General features: G+C 43.6%; 1 protein-coding gene across 1 annotated transcript in view; it reads left to right on the top strand.

Annotated features, from left to right (window-relative positions):
* TMEM132B (transmembrane protein 132B) overlaps window positions 1-23054 on the top strand; it is a 229659-nt gene that overhangs the window by 151834 nt on the left and 54771 nt on the right. Inside the window, exon 4 of the mRNA XM_053993808.1 lies at window positions 4376-4562. Within this exon, the coding sequence (XP_053849783.1) occupies window positions 4376-4562 (187 nt within the window). The remainder of the gene's footprint in view (window positions 1-4375; window positions 4563-23054) is intronic.

The raw sequence follows: 23054 nt of genomic DNA, 5'->3' as shown, positions 1-23054 counted from the left end.
TTGTTATTTCAGTGCCAGGTGATTTCGTGGTGCTGGTTAAAACCTCTCTCACATCAGAGCTGTGCTGGACCCTCACAGAGACCTGTTATTTTGTAAAAATAAACTGCATTTCCTGTACGTGGATGTGTCTATTGGGAAGGCTCTGGGACTCAGCAGCACTTTCCTGTGCTGATAACTCCTTTATTCTGGAGCTGGTTGGAGCTAAAGTTGGCTTTCCTTGGAATGGATCTGCCATTCTGTGCTCAAACTCCACTCCAGACTGGGATGACAACCACAGCTCCCAGCTGCTGGGTGTGGGATGGGGACTGGGGTGTGACAAAGCTTGGCTGGGCTGCTTGGGACCTGCTGTAAATGCTTCAGACAGGTATGAGGGCACACAACAGGAGACTGTGCAGAAATCTCAAGGATTTGGGCGTTCTTCCAGCCCCTAGCAGAGACAGGAGTGTGGAGGTATGCAAATAGGATTATAAATCACCATTTGAAGAAGAGGACCTACTTACAGGAGTTTGTGAGAGGAAATAAATCCAAAAAGACCCATGGTTTTTCTTTTTTTTTTTTTTTTTTTCCTCTCACCAGAGAGAAAAATGTGTAATGAATGTCTCATGTCTGAAACACTGGGCTGGATTCATCAAAGGGAGTTAGTAATTACCAAATTGAGAGAATCATGAAGCGCTTTTCTAAATTTGAAAGGCTCATCAAGAATAGATCAGGAGCAGGCAAAATTAATAGTTATGAACTCATTTCCATAGAAATGGACTTATTAGCAAGCATGCCAGCTGCCTAAAATTATAAGGTCTTTTCCTTGTGCTTGCAGGAAATAATCTTTTTTTATAAAAGTAATTTTGACTTTTTATTTTTTATTGCTTCTCTAAACTAGAGTTTGGCAAAATCCTAAACTGGGAGAAAACTTCACTGGACAATAGAAATATTTAACCAAAAAAGAGAAAAAAGATTTGCAAGGGAGAAGTGATTTATAATCCTTGGATTCCATCAGACTCTCCCCAAGAGTGCAAACTTATTTAAGAGAAAAATGAAATAAGTCCCCAGGAAAAGCTGAAAAATCTTGATAGGATAAAGTTTGGTTTAACAGGATTTAATGGCTGATAACAGCATGAGTTACAGTCCTTGTCTTCTCTGCTTGTGGATTTTCCCACTGGTGGCATTTTGTCTTCACCAGGCAGCTGCAGGTGGACAGTGGGCACCAAGAGCAAGGTTCTGCCCCCAGTTACAAATCAGACCCAAAGCTGAAGGTTTGCCCTGGCAGGGAGAACACTGCCTTTAAAAACCTTACAGTGATAATTCTGCACAGCCAGGAGAGGCATTGAAATGCAGGTGTTGGGATGGGAATTTATCAGCTAATGGAGCTGACATAAGTAAATGCTGACATTTGAGGTCTTGATTATGGTTTAATTTATCTCTGGTTTTACTTTAGCAACCTCCATCAATTTCAGTAGAAAAAGGCAGTGGTCTCCCACATGGTATTACAGAGGATGGTTAATAAATTGCAAGAATTATGGATGTAATACCAGCCTTTCTACCAGGAAACCTCTGTAGGATAAGAGATGCAGCAGCCAGTAGGTGAGCACCAGTCTGAACATGAAAGAAATTCACTTTTCAGGTTTTATCACGAGTTTGTTAGAGTTGTAAGCTGGGAAGAAGCTTAGAACAAAGAGGGTGAATTCATCTGTGGGGTACTTGGTGTCCCAGATACCACAGCAGCTGGCACTGCTCCAAGGCTCAGCCTCTAAAAGAGGACAAAAGAAGACCAGAATTTTAGAGAAAATTCATTCACCTGCTGGGGAATGCGAGTGCAGAAAGCTGAATCCTGGTTTGCCAAAGCTGTGCACTCAGGGGAGGTTCTGCAGGTGAAGATGGTTCAAGGCCATCTCTTGCAGCAGAAGCCCAAGAGAGAAGTGGAGCCTTCTTTAATCAATATTCATGTGTCTGTCATGCTACATAATTGGCTACTGAGACAAAGCAGAAAACCTCTGACAAGCATTTGGAGTTGTTTTTCCAAGTGGTGCTAAGGATTCTCTTTGGAACCAGGATTGAGACCTGGGAGGACAGCTTTTTTTTTTTTTAATTTACCTGTTAATACAGCTTTGTTTTGATTCACTTTTTAATGCAGTTTTGTTTTGATTCACCTTTTAATGCAGCTTTGTTTGAATTCACCTGTAAATGCAGCTTTGTTTTAATTCAGCTGTTAATGCAGCTTTGTTTTAATTCACATGTTCATGCAGCTTTGTTTTAATTCAGCTGTTAATGCAGCTTTGTTTTGATTCACCTTTTAATGCAGCTTTGTTTGAATTCACATGTTCATGCATCTTTGTTTGAATTCACCTGCTAATGTAGCTGCACCTGAGGAAGGTTTCTGTATAAGATACAAACCCCTGTTGTGGTTTCTTTCTGGATGTGTAAAAGGAAAACCAGGAAAGGAATAATTGAAGGTGTGGTGGGCTGAACTGAAAGAAGTGCCAGTCAGTGGGACCCATGGAATGGATCTGTCACTGCAGACTAACCTGGGCTGGTATTTAATTGGTGTCTCTGCACCAGATCCTCCACTCAATTTTGTTCTCAATTTGGAACCACTCCTGGGTGGTTTTGTGAGTGGCAACTATTGGCCTGAACAGACTGAAGTGAAACTGCAGACCTAAACACACCTTGACAGGCCCAATATCTAAATCCATAGTTAGTGTAAAGCTCATATCTGAATTCTAGTTCTGTGTTGTGAGCATATTAATTTTATGCAGTTTAGAGAAAACAAACTGCTGGAGGTGATACACAAAAAAACAATGAAGTTCAGTTTATGCTTTTAACAGAAATGGTTTAATTACATCCCTATTATTATGTAATAAAATTTATCTTAAGAGGTTTTTGCTGGTTGTCTGGTTGGCCACACAAAAGATGCCTTAATAGCTTCTAGTTTTGCCTGGAGGTGGATATTATCTTCTGTCAGCATGGAAAATATTTATCCTCCAGGCATTGAAGCATATGTTTAGGTTGTTTGTTGTCAGAAAGAAAACACGAAAATCAATAATTCCTGCTCAGATTTCCCCCCCCCCCCCTTTACAATTCTCCTTCAGAAACATATGGCAAACCCAGATTCTGCCTCAGTGCATTTGGGAAGAGGAAAAGGATGTTTTAAGTCTCTGTTGTCTGCAGCAGCAGCTAAAACTTCTGTGGGCACAGCTCCTGGAATGGCTGCTTTGGGGAGGGACACACAGACAGGGAATGTACCATTGGCCTGACATACAGCAAATTCAGATTTTACCCCAAAACTTGAGCAGTATTGATAAAATCAGGTGATTTTCCATCAGAAGAAGCAGCTGGCTCTGCAGTCAGAGCCTTTCCATCCCCTCTCCATGCTTGTGACTTCCATCAGGCCTCCACACTGTGGGGTCTGTCTGGGAGTCTGGGCTAGGAACTTGTATTCTTTGTAAATATTTGTGTGTAAACTTTGATTTGTAAAACAACTCACTCCAAGTTTACAAACCCACTCAGTTTGTGGGGAAGTTTGGATGAGCAAAGGTCTGTTTTGTAAACAGACCCCTGCTGTGGATGCACCCTGTGCTGTTGGTTAAATCTTGGTGTCTGTTTGCTTCTCTGTAACACAAAAACAAGATCTGTTTTTCTAACCTGAGGATTAATTATTTATATTTACATAGCTTTGGACTTGAAGAAAGTGATAAGAGTTGTTGTTGAGAAAGGAAGCAGAAATAATTCTTAAATTCATTTCTGAATGCTGTGCCTTTACATCCATTTCTTTACTTTTAAACTTTTATTTCCAGATGAGAAATATACGATTGCCATATAATTACAAGTCTGCACCACTGACGAGGAGAATGTTGTCATGAATTGAAAATAGGGATAATCTACCCCTCATTTATTGTCATGTATAATTTCTGCAAATCCATTTTTTCACTGAGATAAAGACCAGTTTGGGTTTGAAGGACTTTTTTTTTCCCCCTACACAAGAGCTCATTTCTGGTAGAACATGAGGAATGGCCAAGTATTCTGCTGTTGTGCAGCATCAAAATTATAATAATGGTATATTAAATAATTTAGCAACTTCTGTGCAGTGCTCTTCCAAGGGTTTGTGGCTTATTCTGTAAGTTCATTGTGATTATGGAGAATGAATGCCTGAGTTTAATGGGAAAAATGCCTCCATTTGAGGAAAACTAAAAGATGAACTTTCACCTTACTTAGAAAGTTCTGCAGTTGCCCATGTGCAGTTTTATTTGGGCTTCTGTCAGTGTCTCAAGCCTGCACGTTGAATTTCATGGCAAATCTTCTGATGAGTAGGAAAGAGAGATGAAAATCCATTTTGCTATCGGCATCCCGGTGACGCTGCGGGGAATTCTGCCTTGCTTTCCAGAGCAAACATGACCTCCTACGAGATCCTGCAGATGGATTTTGAGATCGACAACGCCAGCAGCCTGGCAGGGGCCCAGCAGATCACCTGGCAGGTGGAATACCCGCGGGACGACTCCGTCAGCGAGCTCGTGGTGTCCGAGATCTTCGTCAGCCGCACCATGTTCGTGGGGATCGTCCCTCTTGCCATGGTAAGGACCTGCTGCTGCTCCCTTTTCCTGAATGTTTTTATGGAATTGTGCCTTTTGCCATGCTAAGAACCTGCTGCTGCTCCCTTCTCTTGAATGATTTTATGGGAATTGTTCCTTTTGCCATGGTAAGAACCTGCTGCTGGTCCTTTCTCTTGAATGTTTTTATGGAATTGTTCCTCTTGCCATGGTAAGGACCTGTTCCTGCTCCTTTTTCCTGAATGTTTTTATGGAATTGTTCCTCTTGCCATGCTTAGAACCTGCTCCTGCTCCCTTTTCTGAATGTTTTGGGGAATTGTTCCTCTTGCCATTGTAAGGACCTGCTCCTGCTCCCTTCTCTTGAATGTTTTTATGGAATTGTTCCTCTTGCCATGGTAAGGACCTGTTCCTGCTCCTTTTTCTGAATGTTTTTGGGGAATTGTCCCTCTTGCCATGCTTAGAACCTGCGGCTGGTCCTTTCTCCAAATGTTTTTATGGAATTGTCCCTCTTGCCATGGTAAGGACCTGCTCCTGCTCCCTTTTCCTGAATGTTTTTATGGAATTGTTCCTTTTGCCATGCTAAGAACCTGCTGCTGCTCCCTTCTCTTGAATGTTTTTATGGGAATTGTTCCTTTTGCCATGCTAAGAACCTGCTGCTGCTCCCTTCTCTTGAATGTTTTTATGGGAATTGTTCCTTTTGCCATGGTAAGAACCTGCTGCTGGTCCTTTCTCCAAATGTTTTTATGGAATTGTTCCTCTTGCCATGGTAAGGACCTGCTCCTGCTCCCTTTTCTGAATGTTTTTATGGAATTGCTCCTTTTGCCATGGTAGGAAACTGCTGCTGCTCCCTTCTCTGAATGTTTTTATGGAATTGTCCCTCTTGCCATGGTAAGGACCTGTTCCTGCTCCTTTTGCTGAATGTTTTTATGGAATTGTTCCTCTTGCCATGCTTAGAACCTGCGGCTGGTCCTTTTTCCAAATGTTTTTATGGAATTGTTCCTCTTGCCATGGTAAGGACCTGCTGCTGGTCCTTTCTCTGAATGTTTTCATGAAATTGTTCCTCTTGCCATGGTAGGAAACTGCTCCTGCTCCCTTCTCTTGAATGTTTTTATGGAATTGTTCTTCTTGCCATGGTAAGGACCTGCTGCTGGTCCTTTCTCCAAATGTTTTTTGTGGGAATTGTTCCTCTTGCCATGGTAGGAACCTGCCGCTGCTCCCTTTTCTGAATGTTTTTATTGAATTGTTCCTCTTGCCATTGAAAGAACTTGCTCCTGCTCCCTTTTGCTGAATATTTCCATTGATCCTCGTTAGTATTCCAGGAATGGGAGCCTTTTTATTATAAGCTGCTTCCTATGCACCTGCTGCAAGTGATTTAAATGCAAAAAATACATTTCAATAATATTTTATTTACCTGATGTGCCATAATGGCTCCTTGGAAACCATTTGGGGCTTTTGTGAAAATCCTTTCCCGTTTGTGGGTTATTGGCCTGGTAGATGGAAATAGCTCCTCTGGAGCCATTGTCTTTTCTCTGTGAAAGGGACTGCCATGCCTGTGCTCTGAGTGCCATTAGTGGGGACATTTTCAATGAAATAAATTAGCATTGCATGTGTGGGGAACTTCATTGCTAAACCAAACAACTGGGCTGTTTGCTGCTCTGCTTTTCCCCAAAAGAGCCAAATAGCCCAGCGAGCTGCAAAGTGGCAATCTAATAAAAGGTCTGGGTTGAGTTGCACAGAAAGGATAAAATACTTCCTGAAGATGGAGGTGTCCAGCAGCTGAAGGTGTACGTGTGCAGAAAGCTTTAAGCTGATGATTTATTTTAAAAATGCAAATATCTCCTGGTAAAATCAGAGGCACCTTGTCCAGGAGGAGCCTTTGACCTGTGTTTGGGCCTGATGGACTTTTTAGTAGCAGAACTTTACATGTGAACAATGATTTCAGTGGGGAAATTGGGATGTAAAACCAGAGAAACAGCCAGAGTCTGGATGTTACAGCACTTTCCTCAGAAACAGCCACCCTTTTTTATTTGCTTTCTCATGAACATTTGCCCTTCCTTTCTGAGTTGGTCTGTGCTGATTTTCTTGCTATTACACCACATAAACATCAAATATCGGTGATTTCCTCTGCATGACCACTGGCATGACCAGAAGCAAGGAAAGATGCTTGTAATGGAAACAAGGCCCCAAATAATTTTAATTTCCACTTCTCACTGCCAAAGGCTACACTTGGCAGCCCAGTGATAGGGAAGAAATTATGTGCAGAAAAGTCAACAGAGAATTTTCTTCTATTCCTTTCTTTTTTTTTTTTTTTAAGCATGTAGGAGATGAAACAAAACTCTGCTTGTGTGGATGGAATATTATCAAGCAGTAATGGTGAATCAGATATTAAAAATGACAGAATGTGGTGCAGGAAGATCTTGCACGTGGCATCGTGGTTTCAGGTGCAGAGCACAGAGCTTGGGAGGTGCAGAGCACCATGGATAGAAGGGAAAAGCAAATCCAGAGCAAAAGCCCACTGTGAATGTTGGTTCAGAGCTTTGCTGCTGTCTCTGCCAGGGTCTTGCAGGGTTTTTCTTCATCTCTTTGCAGCTGTGGCAGCTGTTGGCCACTTCAGCTCTCTCTGAATGTTCTTGGACAAAATGTGAGGCTGAACCTGAATTCAGGGCTGATCTAATCTCTGATACCTTGTCATTGTAAACTGTGGGGTAAGGGAAGAAGGTTTCATTTTGGTGGATTTATGACCTTAATCCTTAAATGGGGTCTCACGTGGGCTGTCCCTTTGTGGTTGCATGTGCACATCCCTGACTGGCTTGGCCCAAGGCCAGTTGGTGAATTGATGACAGCAGTGGCAGGGACAACAGCTTGAATTTGCATTTCTGTCCCTTGTATTTGGCACTTTCAGTGCTGCTTCATTTAACAGTCACTAATTGGTGCAGGTTCTGGCACAGCATTGCCTGGTCAGGAGCAAAAAATAATCACTGTGCACATCATCCTTTGATGTTCAGAGAAGCACATTCCTGGGGACCAGCGTGCCTGGCTGAATTAAATGTGTTTTAATGCTCATTCCCCTCAAGATCTGCCTGGTTTGTTGCCTCACTCTGAGAGCACCTGGTATCTGTGGAGGAGAGTTTGGGGTTCCTGGACCTTGGCCCCTCAAAAAGCCCCCAGGAGGGTTCCCAGGGCAGTTTCCATGCCTCTGTCACTGCACTGGGCAGAAATTACTCGCTGTTCCTTTGCTGTGCATCCACCCTTTCATTGGGAGCATTGAGTATTTATAGATGAAAACACAGATTTCCTCTGAGAGTTTCAGGTCTGAGCACAGTGCTGAGTGCCTGACTTGCAGGAGGGAATGTTTTGATGGGATTCCCAATTCCTGGTGTTTCAGGGGCATGGCACCAGCACTGGCACGAAAAGGTGCAGCACAGTGGCATGAAGAAGGAAAATTTCTTTCCAGCAGGAAAGAAATAATGGAGAAAAAATAGCTGGGAAATCCTGCAGAACAAAAATTATCTTTAATTCCCCAATCATCCGTTTCAATTTGAATGATCCTCCTCTAATAAATCTCAGTTTTATTTATGGCCATATTCAGTGAATTCTGCATATGTAAATAAATAAAACTTTTGCAATAATGAGAGAAACTAAACCAGAATTTCATATTGAAGGAGAACCTGATTTCTGCAGGTTCTCCCCAGCTCCTTGAGCTCCCAGTAATTGAAACATCCAGTCTCAGCAATTTTCTGTGAGCTGGAACACACAAAATACATGAAGATCCATTGTCCTGTAGCTGCCAAAGCATTTTCTACTAAAAAAGCTAAAAGGGGTTGGATGGGCCTGCTTGCACAGGGGAAATAAATAAACAAATAAATAAATAAATAAATGCTAATTCCTAAAACCCCATGCAAATTAACAAATGAGCTTTTCCTTCAGTACTCGATTATTACTTAGTATTTATGTAGTGTTTCATATTTTTGGAACTCTTTGTAGACATTAATTAATCAGACCTGAACAAACTAAGCTTGATGAGTATAGAAAATTAAATGGAAATGAAGACACTCTTACTTAGTTTTACCTGTTTCTGAATGACTTCTAAGTCCCTTTTTATATTCTTAAAGGTACTTTTAAAAACACTTAATCTTGCAAAGCTCTTGCTTATTATCTCTAAAAAACTATTTTGGTTAGAAAAGAGGTAGAATTTATACCTTCAAGAACAAGTGGCACCAGGGATGAGTGGCTCTGAAGAATGTAAATGCTGTTTTGTCACCTAAACTCTTGTTTTGTTTAGGTTTTAATTCAGCTAAAAAAGCAGGGATGGGAGGATTACTTAGAAGCTGGAATATTTGACTGCTGGAGGTTTCTTTGGAGGGGAGTGGAAGGAATATTTAGTTTTATCTCAATTTTTTTGTCATAACCTCTTGAGATGAAAAGCAGTTGAGAGATTTTTAGCTGTAGAAATGGCTCTGAAAGCTGCTGAGGAGCGAAGTTTGGGATCCAGGCAGGTTTCTGGCTGCACCATCCTCCTGTGGGGCACAGACGTGGCCCTGAGCTCCTCTGAGGACCTGCTCAGTTTGACATTCCAGGATCCACTGCCAGGGGCAAACATCAGCCCCTCTGCTCCTGGGAGCTTCTCTCCTCTTGCTGGTGCTAAACCAGGGCAACGAGGGGCTGGGAACACAAACCCTGTGAGGAACCACTGGGGGAGCTGGGGGTGCTCAGCCTGGAGAAAAGGAGACTCAGGGTGAGCTCAGCACTCTCACAGCTCCTGAAAGGTGGCTGTGCTCAGCTGGGCTTGGGCTCTTTCTCCAGGAACTGACAGAACCAGAGGTCACAGCCTCAAGCTGCACCAAGGGAAATTTAGGTTGGATATCAGGAAAAGGTTTTTCATGGAAAGAGTGATAAAAGTTCTGGAATGGGAGGCGGGGGAGTCACCACCCCTGGGTGTGTTTAACAAAGCCTGGATGTGGCACTGGGTGCCAGGGTTTAGTTGAGGTGTTGGGTTGGTGATCTTGAAGGTTCCTTCCAACCCAGTGATTCTGTGAATTCAGTGAAGACATCTCTGCTCACTGATTCTTCCCACATCTGGTACCCAGATTAACACGTGGAACTCACGTCCCCCAAAGTAAAGGTGATCCATTCCCACCAAACACAGCAGAACAACAGAGCAAGGTGAGGGAAGCACAGCCAAAGCTCTTTTTGGTGCCTCTGTTTGTTGTGCTGCTGAATATCAGGGGGAAAATCTGCTATTCTGTCTTCTGCTGTCACCAGTGCTGACTCTACACACAGCAGGTGATTATTTTAAAATGTTTATGGCTTTGACATAGGATGGGAGTTGTGAACGTGGTTGATGTCTGATGCAGCAGAAGGTGTGTTTGAGGCATCCAGAAGGTCCAGCAGAACATTCTAAAGTTGGATCTAAACTAGACAGCTTGATTTATTTTAATATAAAAATGTGATATAGTAATCCTGCAAAGTGGAAGTGCATGTCCTGCTAATTACAGAAACTGATAGCACAGATAAATCTGTTCTGTCCAGTGATGATATAATTCTATAATTCTCAGTTATTGCTCTTGATCTAAGCAGACATCATCTGCAATTTCCATAGTTGTGGAAAGTTGCTGGTAGCAAGGTCGTCAGTGGAGTCTGACACTCCTGGGATGCAAGAAACAAACACTGCCCCAGCTTTCAGTCTGTCATCCAGGTTTCTGTCACAAACACCTGTGAGTTAATTAATCTGTTATCTAACTAACAGTTGGCAAAAATATAAAAAAAAAAAAAGAGAAAAAATTAAAATCCAGGTCTTGTAGAGAGTTTCTAGGCAACCAGGAACTTAGTGAAAGTAAAGAATAAGACATTGAAGAGATGTATCTTAACTGGTTTATACAAGAAGGCTCCAGCTGGGGCTGAAGGCTTGAGGAACAATAGGTTTAATAATAGAAAAATACCTGGCACTGTCTTCTTACCTGGGAAAATGATGGCTTGGCCTGTGGCTGGCAGCCCTGCTCTTTCAGATGTCCATGCTGCAAATCCTCTCTCGTGTAGGAGTGGAATTGCAAGTCCCAGACCGTCATTGTTCCACAGCGTTTTTCAAATGCAACAATCAATATTTCCCCAGGACTCGGCGCCCCTCAGCCTCAAACATTTCTCTATTTCCTGCAAGTATTTGAACGATGTCCTCAGGAAGTTTTGTTTCCTCCCCCCAGAATGGGAGCTGTTGGTGGAGTAATGGTTTCCTGAGGTTGTGAGTCACTTGCACAGATGGCTGTGCTCGCTCTGGTGAGGTTTCCTTTAAATGGGAGCTTGGATAATTGCATTTCTGGTTGCTGCCACACAAGAACACCCAGAAAAATTGTCCTTAAAGGTGCCCATTCCTGTAACTCAGGCTGAAATGGGATTGCTGAGCGCAACACTTGGCTGATTTGTTTGAGGGAAAAAACTTTAAAGAATTTATTTTTTGCTACAGAAATCATGGTTTGCTAATGGAATTTACATTCAGACACCAGTTAAAGGAGCACACTCAGTCCAAGGTGGAAGGTGACCCAGACTTAGAAAGCAGCTTACCTGCACCTTAAACTAAACCAGAAAATGTCAGTCTTTACCAGCTTTTCCTTTGCTTGCTCTGGGGTTGGGCATAAAAACCAAACCCACTTAATTCTGAAGTATAAAAAAGCCAGGATCAGTCATTTCTAGCAAACCCAGATGATTTACATATCTTTCAGAAGTTGGTTAAATGCATTTATGTGCAAAATTATCCCCTATGCGTTTATCCATTGCATTTAATGCACATTTTTCACTTGAAATCACTTTGGCCTTTGGCTTTGCAGTTCCTTTTTAACAGTGCCTTTCTGTTGTACTTTGCATGCAAAGGAACCTGCCCAGAATGGGATTTTGTCCTTTCCAACATTCACCATTTCATTAAAGGAAAAAAAAAAAAAAGTAAATTCAATCTAGAGTGGATCTTCATCCCAGAAATATTAGGGATTATCAACATTGTTTTTAAATCAAACTGGAATCTGTGGCTCCCAGATCTCAGATTTCAGTGTGAATTTTAACACTAATTAATGGAAGCAGGATTGAAGCCTTGAGCTTTCCTAAAACCCCACATTGGAAGGATTGATTTTATACTCAGAGCAAATTAACTACTGTGGAGAGAGTACAGAATAGGAAAAAAAGAGATTCTTCTTTTGTATTACTTTATTTCCCATGCCCATAGCGAGTGTTTTATGTCTCTGTAGCAGAGATAAGATCTTGTGCAATTATTACCATCTCCAAATTAATTGTCATAGAGAATTAAATGGTTTTGTTTTGTCAGGCTGCTCCTAAAACCACAGGGTGAATTTTATGGAGAAAGATGAAAATTTAAAAGATTTCTTGGAACACATCAACCAAAACACAAAGCAATGGAGGTTTATTAAGTTTGATCAGGGGAAGGCTTTGACTCTGAAACATGCTGGGAGAGAAATGTGTGGGGAGCAGATGTGAGCAATGTCCTCATGGGCTTGCATTGTCATCAGACACCCTGGAAAGCCATTTTAGTGATCACAGCTGCTTTACAGCAGAAAAACTTATTTCTGTGTAGAACTGAGGTGCTTGATTCAGCTTGATTAAGTCATAGAATCAGAGAACAGACTGAGCTGGAGGGGACCCTAAAGATCATCCAGGGCCACCCTGCTGTGGCAGGGACACCTCCCACTGTCCCAGGCTGCTCCAGCCTGGCCCTGGGCACTGCCAGGGATCCAGGGGCAGCCACAGCTGCTCTGGGCACCTGTGCCAGGGCTACCCACCCTGCCAGGGAACAATTCCTTCTCAATATCCCATCCAGCCCTGCCCTCTGGCACTGGGAGCCATTCCCTGTGTCCTGTCCCTGCATCCCTTGTCCCCAGTCCCTCTGCAGCTCTCCTGGAGCCCCTTCAGGCCCTGGCAGGGGCTCTGAGCTCTCCCTGGAGCTTTCTCCTCTCCAGGTGAGCCTCCCCAGGTGTCCCAGCCTGGCTCCAGCCCTGCAGCAGCTCCAGGTACAGTAAAAAACACAGTGATCCCCAGATGTGGGGAGAAATGCTGGTGTCTGCTCCAGACCAGAAGGCTGAAGGACAGCTTTATTAAAACTGCACTATATTACATTAATATACTATTTAAAGAGATACTGTGCTATTCTACACACTCACTGCTTACTCACCCATCTAACTCAAACTGTGACTCTGCTGAGAGCCCAGCACAGCTGGATCCCACTGGGCACTGAGCCCAAACAACCTTCACCAGAATCCAGCCCAGCAATCCCTGCAGGTGAACAATCTCCACACCACATTCCACATGGGGAGAACAAAGGGGCAGAGAGAAAGATTGTTTTCTCTTCTTCTCTCTGTGCTGCTCCTGAGAGACAGAATTGTCTCTGTGTCCAGAGAATGGGAATGTCACACTCCAGGTCCTTGTGCCGTTGGTCCCAGAGCTGGATGCAGCTCTCCATGTGGGATCTCACCAGAGCAGAGAGGCAGAATTATCTCCCTTGACCTGCTGCCCACACTGCTCTGGATGCAGCCCAGGATAGACACAATAATGTACAAATATTCTATTTTTGAGAGAAAAAAGTGCGCTTTTTTTCTGAAGTGAAAAATACGATGTCAGCATTCTTCCTCAGTGTTCCTCCAAAAATGAAATTCCAGACAAATCTCTTCAATTTCATCAAGTGTTTCACTTTTAACTGGACTGTGTTTTCCAAAGGATATCACATTTTTTTCCTCTTTCAGTCTAATTCTGGGCATCTGAAGTGGGTTTTGGAATGGCTCGATGTGAACCATTATCCCTTTTTTCCCTCTGCTCTGTTAAACATCCTCTACCATTTAATTTTGAGAGTGAAAAAGAAAAAAACTAAAGGAAAATTTGCTATTGGTGGGACAAAAATAATGGCATTTTGAGTGTTTCCATGAAAGCAATGTGACATGACCAATTTTAAGAAGCTCTGTGAATACTATTAATATTTATGATGCACTCAAGAAAACAGCTATTGTGTGCCACATCCATCAAAGATAAGAATTGTATTCTACTGTGTTGGATGATAAACACTGAATGACAATAGCTGGAGATTATATGAGGTTTTCATCCTCATGCTTGAGTGAAGCACCATGTTATTCCACTGTGAACCAATAATTTGCTTTCATGAAATCTGATACACTTGCTGATACTCGTTACAATCAGAGTCCAAAATATTAATGAACATTAATTCTGAGAACATTGATGAACATTCATTCATGAACATTCCCAGCAGAGAAGGCTGATGCCAAATGCTCCAGATCCTTTAGGTTCCAGTCCTCCAGGCAGCATTTCCCACTAATCCACCTCTTGGAAGTCACTCTGCATCTCCCCAGGTTACAGAGATTTGCCCACAGATTGTCAGCTGTTTGCAGTTTGGATGGATGCAAGGGACTGCCCTGTGGAATGAAGCATTGCAGCATTGCAGGCTGGCTTTGTCTGTCCCATGTTTGTCCTTAGAGCATTCCCCAGCACAGGAATGGGGCAGGATTGTCTGTGCCGTGGGAACGCCGTGCTGGTCCCACAAACCACGTCCTAAGTGTGGCTGGGGTGTCCTAAGGCCTTGCTGTAAAAAGCAGGTTTGGAGCTGATTTATGATCACCTGGGCAAGCAACAGTGGGGGCAGACAAAGGGGATTTCTCCTCCTGCTCCCAGCACTGCGTTCTCCTGTCCCCCTGCTTCCACCCAGTGCTGCAGCTGCTCCTGGGGTCAATCCCCTTGGCACAGGCACTGCTCTACTGCCCTGCCTCCTTCCTCAAAGTGCAGTGAGCGCTCTGGGGGGAGCTCCTCCTGAAGATCACACTGGTGGTGCCTCAGTTCTGCACCTCAGAACTGGTTTTTTTGGAAAGAAGCTGTGATCTGGAATTGATTGATGAGTATCTGGAGCAGCTTTGGGCAGGGGTTTCTAAATAAAGCTGGCTTTGGAAGAGGTGACGTGCTGCCCGTATATCAGGGGTAGGAGGACATCAGCCATTCCTGCAGCCAGAATGATCTCAGGCCTCTCTGATCCATGTGGGCAGTTACTATTCTTAGAAAAATCCTTTCCAGGGGTGCTCAGGCACTAAATTCCTGTTAGAAGTGTTTCCAATAATAAATGTGCAGGGGAAATGCTGAGAGGTGGCTTCTGCTGAGCTGGGGACACCTCTGCTCCATCAGGTTTGCTTCCTTTTATGACAGATTTTCTGATGGGGGTTCAAGCCGAGGGAGAGGCTCCTGGACAGAGCATCAGGAGGGGTGGGAGCTCCTGCAGGGCAGGAGTGGGGGCACAGGGACCCTCCTGACGGGGTGATGGCCAGGGGGATGAGCTGAGCCTGCCTCAGGGGCTCTGAGCAGTGCAGAGCATTACCAGGACCCTCCACTGTGCTGGAGGGAGCTGCAAAGCTTTTGCTTCGTCTGCCTAAAAATCTCTCCGTGTTCCTTAACAATTCCCCCAGAATCTGGCTCATCTCTAAGTCTTTCCAGCGTGCTCACTCTGGTTTCATTGCCAATTAGCATTCTAGACTTGATGCACAGCTGATTGGCCAGTAATTCGAACCAAAGCCCTCAGCAAAAGGGCATCATTTGTAAAACAGAGAAGAAATCTCCAAGATACTGAAATTACTGTTAATTAAATCAGCACATGAATATAATGGACACACATGAGCAAAATGATGTTTGTTTTTGAGCTGTTCTGCTAGCTGGAGAGGAAGCATTATTAGGAATATTTAGCAGTCAGCCTGCTTTTATTAGATGTACAGCAAGACGAGTCCTTTCTGCATAAATTAACTTTGTATTGTGTGTATATATAATACAATATTTCTTATGTACAGGCTGCAGTGAAAGCTTTCCTTTTTAAACAGTCATTTACGTTCTGCACAACTCCTGTTCAAAGCTGTCACTGACCTCAGTGTAGTTATTTCTGATTTACATGGTCCCAATACAGTCAGGCTCAGGAATTACTTTTCATGTAATTTCTATTTTTTAAATTAAATTTAAATAGCAGCAAAAAGATGGAGCAGAGAGCAATCCAAGAGCTTTGGAAGTTGTTACACAGCCTATAAGGAGCTATTGTGTGTGAAGAAATTTCTTGCAAAGGTGCCTCAGCTTTACAGAAAACGCTAAGCTGAAGCTTTATTAATATGATGAGGATACTCCAACCCAGAGCTTTGGGACAGCTTTGGAATATTCTGCACTGCTCAGTTCTGAAGTTTGGGAATTAGCACTTCCCAGCTCTGCCTCCTGTGGGGCTGGGAGGTGCATTTCGTGCTGGTTGGCACTTTTTGGTGAGCTCTTTCAAAATCCATCAGAGGCAGAAGAGAGCGCTCACTGGTGGGGGTGGGAGGGAGGCAGCAGCACTGGGGAGGGCAGGGAGAGCAGGCACTGCAAATTCCAGGTGCTCAGGGGGAATAAATGCAGGCACTGCAAATTCCAGGTGCTCAGAGGGAATAAATGCAGTCCCTGCTGTGGCTGGAGGGGAAGGAACAGATCCAGAGAGTGTCAAGGGGTGAAATGCTGGCATCACAGGGATGTGGGAGGGAGGGCAGGGAGGAGTTAACAGAGTTTTGCATCATCTCTGGGACCTTGGGCTTCTGGGATGGTAAATGCATTGGAATGGCAACAACTCTGATCATTCCAGCTGCTTTCCACAGCTGGGAATGTCACTGCCCAAAACCTCAGTGCCATGAGAGCAGTGTTGGTGAGGCTGCTGTGCTTGGGAGAGAACCCAAAGCTGCCCTCCTTAATTCCTGCTCTCCTCACTCCTGCCCTCCTCAATTCCTGTCCCCCTTAATTCCTGCTCTCCTCACTCCTGCCCTCCTCAATTCCTGCCCCCCTTAATTCCTGCTCTCCCCAATTCCTGCTCTCCCCAGTTGCTACCCCCCTTAATTCCTGCCCCCCACCCTTAATTCCTGCTTTCCTAACTCCTGCTCTCCTCAATTCTTGCTCTCCTCAACTCCCACCCTCCTCAATTCCTGCTCTCCTCAATTCCTGCCCCCCTTAATTCCTACTCTCCTCAATTCCTGCTCTCCCCAATTCCTGCTCTCCTCAATTCCTACTCTGCTCAATTCCTGTCCCCCTTAATTCCTGCTCTCCCCAACTCCTGCCCTCCTCAGTTCCTTGCCCTGACATGCTGATCACAGCCAGTGTTTGCTGTTGCCTCTTGTTCTGTGTCCCTGTAAGGTTGTTGTAAATAGTGGGAGGAAAAAGGTAGAAATTATAACCCCACAATCAAACTTCATTCATCCCCATTCCTTCACATACCCTTCCTCCTCCTCCTGTTTCCTTGTGGGCAGGAGCAAGATCATTCCCATGGTGTTGGCTTGGCCCTGCAAAAGGGGAGCAGCCATGAGAATTAAGTGTGATGGAAAGAAAATGTGAGGCCATTTGGACCCTGCAGCATCCTGGAGTGCCAGGAATGGGTTAACAGCCTTGATGTGCCTCACATTGCTGGGGATTTAAGTGGCAAACAGAGCATTTGATCTCTGTGTCTCATTAGGGTGTCATTTATTCCTGAGTGTGTGGATGTCAGCATGCATTTGATCTGTGCAGAGTCAAAGCCCCTCATTGTTTCAGCCTCCATTCTGAAGCTCACCTAATGAAGAGCAAATTTCAAAGGGAAAAATGCACTATTAAATTCCATGTCAGACCAGGGAGCTGGAATGGTTGTTGGGTCTCTTGCCTCTGGATTGGCAGCTCAGATCCAGCTCTGCCCATAGAAATCAGCAATATTTACCTGTAGCATCATCTGGACCTGCCAGTTCTTCCTCCAGTGCTCCCCCAGCTCAGATATTTCTTATTTTCCCTCTTTCCTTGGGGGTTTTAAACCCTAAGTAAAGATGATGGACTTCCCACTTCACCTGTAGTTTTAAATCAAGTATTAGCTATTGCTTATCAGTTGCATAGGTTCTCTTTGTTATGTAACTTACACAACAAAATGAGCATCAAACTGTCTGGGTTCTCTTTTTGTAAAAGCACTTTAGCATTGCTGCTATTTCCCTGATGATCTGCTTGAGCAAAAGGGAACAACAACCCCAGTGGTCTCCATAGTTTCTATCCCATAATGTGAATTTCAGTCCACAAGTAAGAATAGTTTGTTTTGTGAAAAAATGTTCAGACTAAGAATTATTCCCAGAAAATAACTCTGATAAATGAGTACATTTTCAAGTTTTCCATGGTCATGATCAATTGACAAAGAGGAAAAGGAATGCAAAATTAATCAAATAAATTATTCATTATATTCACTCAACTATAGCTAACAGTGAATTGTCTAGACAGTAATTACTAATTCTTAACCTATGCATGTTCACATAACACTGCTGTGTGAATAGGTTCAGTATACAGTGGCTTGAGATAATAGTAATGGATGTAAGTCAACTAGCAGGTGATTTTAATTGGGAAATTATATTGGATTTTTCTATTGAACTTCCATAAAATATTACATAAATATTGAATCTTCTCAATGTTTTCTTTTTTTCCAGTTGAAAATACAGGCACACAGAGTTCTGTGCCAGTTTGATCGGTGCATAAGCAAACATCACATTTTTATTATTATTATTTTAATCCTGCTGTAAAACTCTCCAGAAAACCATTAAGTTCAGAACACAGCAAGACTCTACAAGGGGCCTGCTGCAGGAACATTTTCCATTTCAGTGATGATTTTCCAGCAGCAGGTTTGGATCCTTGAGGAGGGCTGGGGTTGCACTGTGCTCCCGGGGTGCAGGGAGCAGACCTGAGTCCTCCCACTCCATTCCTGTGGCAAAAAAGCAACATTTTGGGGGATCCCCTGCATTTCCCAGGCAATGCAGGACCTCTGCAGGGAGGGATCTGCCCCTGCTGGGATTTGCTGGGTGGAGCTGCTGCTCCCTTCTGTGGTTGTGACAGTGCAGAAAACAGGGATTTAGGTTCCCTTGACTTCTATTTTTTTTTTTTCTCAGAAATCTCTATTGCTGTTACAGTTAATTAGAAAAGAGATTGAAAAGAAAGTAGAAGAATCATAATTTCAGGTGGATTTGTTATTGCAGCTTGTGCCCTGTGGACTAATTGGGAGTTGGGAATGTTGTGGTTCTCAGCTGCTCTGAGTTGATCAGAAGCTGTCATTTCTAAAGCTCTTCCCTCTCACTTCAGGTGACTTGCCTGAAGAGGAAAATAGCAGGAAACCCACACAAACAATTGGAAATGGTGCAAAAACTGGGACATTGTGAAAGAATATTTGCATAAAGTGTTGGTTTTGTGTGTGTCAGCTGCATCCTTTGGGATGTGGCTTATAGACAGGGCATTAAAAACTATCCACGTACAGCTCCCATTAACCCTAATACTAGCTCTGATTCTGGCTTCCTGTGTGCTTAATGTCATCTTAATGCAATTTGATTTGATGTTTAATTGCAGTAATTTAATTAATGGTTCTGTAAATAAAAAGGCTAAGTTGTGGCCTCCTACACGCACAGATATGCACAGCAAGCAGCTCTAGGCTCCTGTGAGATTTGGATTTATGTGTCTTAAAGCAGAGTTTAACCCTAAGGATGTATGATAAAATGCCCAAATCCCAAAATAACACTGCAATGGTGTTTGCATTGGAATGTTACAGTGTTAGTTCAGGCTTATGGGAGAAGGGTGGCATTTAAACCCTAACCCAGGGATTTCTCCCTAATGCTTGTCATGGAATAGGTCACCTCACACACAGGAATTGCTTCCTCGTGGAATTGCATTATTTTAAACTACATTTAAAATAATTTATGAAGACTTGGTTATTAATGAAGCTGTTACTAATTGGATAATTGCTGTTAATATTGTTACAGAATCCTGTTGGCCCAGGGGGTTATTTGCAAGTCAGAGCTCACAGGTGTTTCTAACCCTGCTATTGATGTGCCTTTGACCTTCTCTAACACATGCTGCTCGTGTCTGCTGCACACTAAAATGTCTATTAAATATTGATTAGTCTCCCTTATAAACCATTTATAAATAGAAGCATGTAGTATAAATGTAACCTCAAATCATTAAGGCTACACGGTGTGCAAGTTAATAGGAGCAATGGTGAAAAGTTGGGGAGAGCATGGATTAAGGAACTGGGTTCATAAACTGTTTTCTTAGTACAGGATGGTGGGGTTCCCATGGAGGTCAGGGATTTCTCATAACATCCACTAAAGATTTTCCTCTTTTTAAAAATTTATTTACAAACAAGAGGTGACATAAAACCCAGATCTTTTTCCAGAGTAGAGCTGCATAAAGCACAGCTTCAAATACTTATGCAAAGGAGGAGGAACATCCTGTATTTACATATGGAAAAGAGGTCCAGGTTCCCCAGTGAAATGCAAAGGTGTTCTGCTGATGTTAATGGAATTCTACTGCATTCCCTACACCATAAATCACAGCCAGCTGTTTCTAAATCAACCCCAAGCTGAACTGAATTCAGTATAAGCAGCGTCCCATTTCAGCACAATTGCTGGCTGTTAAGCTTGGAGGTAAATCACATTTATGTCCCTTCAAATCCATACCTGGTATAAGGAGATCTGAGTAAGACCCTTTGCCTGAGCTTGCCTTGCCCTGAGCCTGCATTGCCATGGGATTTGGTATTACTGCAAATTCCCCGAGGTGAACTGTGCCCGTGGGTTTTATTTTGGACGTGGCACTTGACCCCTAAGGACAGGCCAGATTCTGTTGTCATTAATGGGGTACTGAGATAGGCAAGAGCCAACTCTGGTTCAAAGCCTGATGTGCTCTGAAACCCTACAAAGCAGTGTGAGAGTGACAAGTCCAGCCTCCCAGGGAGTGACAGAAATCATCAGGCCTTTCATATGCCAGGGGGGAAATCAGACAGACAGAAACAACAATCAACCAACAACGGTTCAAAGGGCTCTCTTTGAAAGCATCTCCTGCCATTTCCAGCTGCCTCCCTTCTCTGTGACATCTCCCTTCTCAGATAGGCAGCAGAATCAGCCAGGCACAGACTGTGCAGTCCTCACTCAGCACTCAGTGCCTGTACCTGACCCCCAGCTCTTAAAAGCAGAACAATTAAGCCAATCCCAAAGAGGATTACAATTGAGAATTAGAGGGTATAAATGTGATTTAGCATGGAGTGCTGAGCATGACAAATCATTTATGTGCCCAGACCTCACTAGCTCTGAAATGAGTTTCATTTGGAAGCGTGGAGCAGGTTCAGCCCTGGTGCAGTGTCAGGAGCAGCTCCTGCAGCTGGGCTCTGGCCAGGCTGCAGAACCTCTCCTGAGGCACCAAGGGCCACCATTTTTGTCAGCTTCTTATTCATGGGAGGCAATCCAGGGACATGAATGTGCCAACCAAGCTCCTGGGTTATTTCCCTCTCTTTGGAAGAGCTTGACTGAAAGCTTGATTGCAGCACAAGGACACGGCAAGGTGGACTCAGGGTTCTGTGCTTATGTGGCTGGAGGAGATCTTGATGCAAAAGCTTTCCAAAACATGTGGTCTAAGCATACTATCAAAGGGAAGAGCTTCTTGAATGTTTCCCTGCTGTGAATTCCTCTGTGAGAAGTTTGTCTGAGTCTTTCACTCCTACAGAAGCTGTTGAGCGTTTCATTGATAAATGAAGATTATTTCCCCATCCAGAAGGAATATTAATAGCACGCACGTGTGTTTGCATGTGTCTGTGTATTGAGTTGCCTTGGAAACAAGGAGAGAAAGCTCCGTGGACCAGGACATGCTTTCCATTTAAGGAACACTTGTGCCATTGTAAAACCACATGCAAAAATAATCAAACTCATTCATGCACTCTGCGAGGATCTTGCTGCAGGGAGCAGCCTGAGAGCGTAGATCCTGTGTGAAGATGACAGAAAGCCACTTGACTCTGGTTTTGAGCACATTGCTGAGCAAACGAGTTGACATTGGTGAAGCTGCTAATAAGGTGGAAAAAAGGGAATGTATGCAAGTTATCCAGAGGCCTGGCAACGCTCCAGGTGTGCGTTAAAGCCACAAAGACACGAAACAGCCCTTGAGTGTTCACACTGCAAAACAAAGCGGGCAGTTTTACCTTGTGTGTAAGAGCAGCTGGTTCAGCATATTGCCCTCAAAGACAGCATGTTGAAACAGCTGTCCAAGTGTTCTGGAGGTTAATCTACTCAATTAATCATTGTGGGTTTATTTTCAATGTATAATCATGTTTGTACTGTTCCTTGCGGGCACGTGAACAAAATATTGAATGTAAAGTTTTAGTCATCGGTGAAACGCCTGTCAGAACACTTTGAGTGAAAAAGTCTCTTTAAAGTGACTCTGGCTCTTGGAGAGATAAATGGGGGCTTCCCTTGGAGCAGCTGAAGTCACACATTGCCCCCCTTCCCGTGGTGCTGCAGAGGTGAGGACACCTAAAGTGTAAAATTAAGAGGTGTGATTGTTGTAATACTCAATCTGCAGTGAGCCTCTGCCCTGGAGAGAGGTGTGTTGTGCTCTGAAAATCACACTCACAAAAAGCTCCCACCTCATCTGAATTCATTTTGCAGCATTTTGTGAATGAAGTCCCAGGACCTCGCACATTTTTCTGCATATTATTCACTGCCATGGAATTGTAAACAGCCACTGTCAGAAAAATCCTCTGGCAATCCATTTGACCAGAAATAAATAAGATCTAAATATCATTCCCAACCTTTCTAAATATCACTGCACATGTAAAAATAGCAAAATCTTTATGTATCATATCCCAGTGCACCTTTCATGTCAATGTTTTTTCAATGCAGGGTTTCTGGCTTTGTTTACCCCAAGAGACCATGCAGAATAAGTGGGAAGAGCTATCACAAAAGTTGGTGAAATAGAAACTACAGCAGCTACACACAGCTGTGTTTAATAGAGTCTGCAGCCCTCTCCTCTGCCTTGATTTTCCCAGATTATAGGTTTATTCCCCTCTGGACTGAATTGCAGTGCATGCTGGAGTGAGGCTTTTCAGATTGAAACTCTGGTTTTAAGATTCTTGTCCAGGAAAGGAGAAAAACCAAAGGAAAGCAAAGCAGAAATGCTGCTGCAGAGGAGGGAGCTGCTGCCAGCCCTGGCTGCCTCAGAGATGCTCCTGCTCAGCGTGTCCCAGGCTGGCTCTGTCCCTCAGCCCCACATTACCTGGCCAGGAACCCTCCTCTTCTCTTCCACTCCTGTCACCACTCGTCTTCAGGAAGAAATGCAGTTGCAGTTTTATTCCAGGTTGTTCTCCATAATAGCTTTTGTCAGATTGCATTGGGTCTGTGTACCAGCATTAATTGCCACGCTGCTGGGAGAAAAATCCCAAACTAAATCAACAGCAATTGCACAACTGCCTTCATTAACCAAGAGGAAGGAAAACAGCATTGAAGTGCCACATTTGAGAGAGTGTAGCTGGTGGCCAGGTAGCTGAATGGCAGTGTCATTTGACAAAAACATTAAAACCAAATTAAAACCATGTGTTTGATGAAGTTGCTGTGACTTCAGGAGCTTGGCCCTGGTTGACCACTTTGTATCATACTGGCCATGAAAACAAACTTGCAAGAGGGAAATGTTTGATTACCTGGTTTTGCTTTTTGTTAGAGGAGCCTT

The sequence above is a fragment of the Vidua macroura genome, chromosome 18 (assembly GCF_024509145.1).
Source record: "Vidua macroura isolate BioBank_ID:100142 chromosome 18, ASM2450914v1, whole genome shotgun sequence".
Taxonomy (NCBI): domain Eukaryota; kingdom Metazoa; phylum Chordata; class Aves; order Passeriformes; family Viduidae; genus Vidua; species Vidua macroura.
Note: the sequence above shows the minus strand (reverse complement) of the source record. Positions and strands in the feature narration are given on the sequence as shown.